The 2,500-nt window shown below is 35.6% G+C and overlaps 1 protein-coding gene across 6 annotated transcripts in view; it reads right to left on the reverse strand.

The window, feature by feature from the left end:
• The window catches only part of Cap-G (Chromosome associated protein G), a 32,610-nt gene that overhangs the window by 8,451 nt on the left and 21,659 nt on the right, over positions 1-2,500 (reverse strand). For all 6 annotated transcript variants that reach the window (XM_070131126.1, XM_070131111.1, XM_070131100.1 and 3 more), the window contains exons 13-17: positions 2,091-2,314; positions 1,654-1,824; positions 1,241-1,391; positions 858-964; positions 404-520 (exon numbers count right to left, since the gene is read on the reverse strand). In XM_070131126.1, coding sequence (XP_069987227.1) covers positions 404-520; positions 858-964; positions 1,241-1,391; positions 1,654-1,824; positions 2,091-2,314 — 770 coding nt within the window. The remainder of the gene's footprint in view (positions 1-403; positions 521-857; positions 965-1,240; positions 1,392-1,653; positions 1,825-2,090; positions 2,315-2,500) is intronic.

The raw sequence follows: 2,500 nt of genomic DNA on the forward strand, positions 1-2,500 counted from the left end.
GAGAAAGAGAGAGAGAGAGAGAGAGAGAGAGAGAGAGAGAAAAGAAAGAGAGATGAAGAATGAGAGAGAGAGAGAGAGAGAGAGAGAGAGAGAGAGAGAGAGAGAGAGAGAGAGAGAGAGAGAGAGAGAGAGAGAGAGAGAGAGAAAGAGAGAGAGAGAGAGAGAGAGAGAAAGAGAGAGAGAGAGAGAGAGAGAGAGAGAGAGAGAGAGAGAGAGAGAGAGAGAGAGAGAGAGAGAGAGAGAGAGAGAGAGAGAGAGAGAGAGAGAGAGAGAGAGAGAGAGAGAGAGAGAGAGAGAGAGAGAGAGAGAGAGAGAGAGAGAGAGAGAGAGAGAGAAAGAGAGAGAGAGAGAGAGAGAGAGAGAGAATATTCTCCATACAGTCATTAAAGAGAAATAAACTTACATCCTTTTGGGTGCTTGCAAGTTTGGGGGATCCTACATCACTCAGTTCCTCTGGCAGAACCAGAAGTGGTACTTGTAGGATACGTTTTGAGGGACTTGCCTCACCATCGGACTCAGGCTGAAGAGATGAGGTAACTATTTAACACTAGTATTCTTAGATGAGAAATTTGTTATTTCTTGGATAAGAGTTGCTGCTGCTAATTCCAGACAGAATTATTATAAGATCCACTATACATTAAATAGTTTTGTTTGAGATAATACTTATTAATAAGTAAATCCTAATAAAAATAAGAATGGGTAACAAAAGAAAAATAAATATCATTATGAAGTACAAACTATGAGAATAAGTGTATTTGGTCATCAGATGTACATAGGAAAATAATTGCATGAAATATGTACTATCTTTCATATCAGTCTAATTTTAGTAACATTTGCTCAAGATCAAAAATACTCACTTCACTTGAAAACACCTCTGGGTCAGAGAATGTTGTGGTGTTGTACAACATCCTTTTTCTCTTCATTAATGTATTTTCTATGCTTTTATTGCCTGTGGTATTCATTTCTATACAAGAGGAAAAATCCAAATAAAATATATAAAATATATTTTGTTAAAACAAATACACACATTTTAAAAATTCTACTACTATTTCATTTTGAATTGATTTGCAGCTAGTCTGACCTCTACAGTGTATTTTGTTCAAAACTATATAATGAAAAAGTAGGTCACAGAACACACATACAAGTGGTTTAGTCAAGGATACAAATACAAAGTCTTCCTTTTATGATTTAAGTTATACTTAAAATTATTAAAAATCCCCTATCGATAGCTTCAACGTACCTGTTGTATCACATAAATCTTCAGTCAGTGTAGTCTTATCAGGCTTTTCCTCTTTAATTGTAACCTCTGCTTCTGGGGCATCCTTCAGTAGATTCTGCACTGACTGCTGGAACCGCTCCAGGCCATTGATACAAACACGCTCTTTGACACGCTGAGAAGAAAATGTTTATACAAATTATTGTTTATTTGTTACCTCTTAAATCTTTCCATTTCATTTATACATTCTGTGAAACAATAACTAGGCTAGCTATCTAAATGAGACCATAAATGTAAGGCAAAATGTTATACTGTTGTTATTTTGGATGATACTAGCCAAACATGTATCAACCAGTTTTCTGTGAATAGGATACTTATAATTTGCTTTAATCTAGACAAAATATCTAATAACATTACACAAACTTGTCAAAACTTACCTTAAGTAATTTCATTGCCAAAACATCCACTTGTCTTAGGGTAGAATAGTTGGTGGGTGAAAGACTGAGATTATTTAGACATCGAATGAGCAGTTTATTCCAGCTGCTATCTGGGTAGGCTAAAATCTCGCTGCACAGTGTAAATACCAGAATGTCATGATTGTTCACTTGCTGAAAAGAAAGATATACAATTTCCTGTTTAAAGGATGCACGATTCTGTTTCAAGAAGGACAGAGGAATCGAATAATGTTGATAATAGTATCACCATAATTGTAACATTAATTTTAGCGTAAATATTTCTATCCATTTATATTCACATAACTTAAACAACAGAAACTATCAATACTAAATTTTTTAAAGTAAACTAACTTCATCCCTATTAACTTGATAACTGCAAAGTCTACCTATTCCTCTATGTAACATCAATCCCCACTAACCTCATTTGACCTATCAGCAATAATGGAAGGGCTAGTGATTGAAACCAAGAAATTGGCAACATCCTCCACATCAACATCAGCAAGTGGAGAGCGAGTTGGCGCATTGAAAAGTGTCTGAAGGGTGGGAAGCACTGCAGCACAGAGGCTCTCCTGGTTACTGCCTCCATATGAAGCATAGAGAGGGAAGAAAACACCCAACATATGTCGTAATAGGCTATCATCCTCTGCAAGAAAGACAAAAAATTTCATATTAGATACACAAATCTATTATTTTCAGTTCACTGGGACCAAAATACTTGAATAACAAAGTGTAACAGAGGCTCTGTCTACTCCCTTGATATATCAATAAACACCCCTCCATTGTGTACATTTCTTTCTTATGATTTCTTTCTGATCAACAACAACAACAA

The sequence above is a fragment of the Penaeus vannamei genome, chromosome 2 (genome assembly GCF_042767895.1).
Source record: "Penaeus vannamei isolate JL-2024 chromosome 2, ASM4276789v1, whole genome shotgun sequence".
Lineage (NCBI taxonomy): Eukaryota > Metazoa > Arthropoda > Malacostraca > Decapoda > Penaeidae > Penaeus > Penaeus vannamei.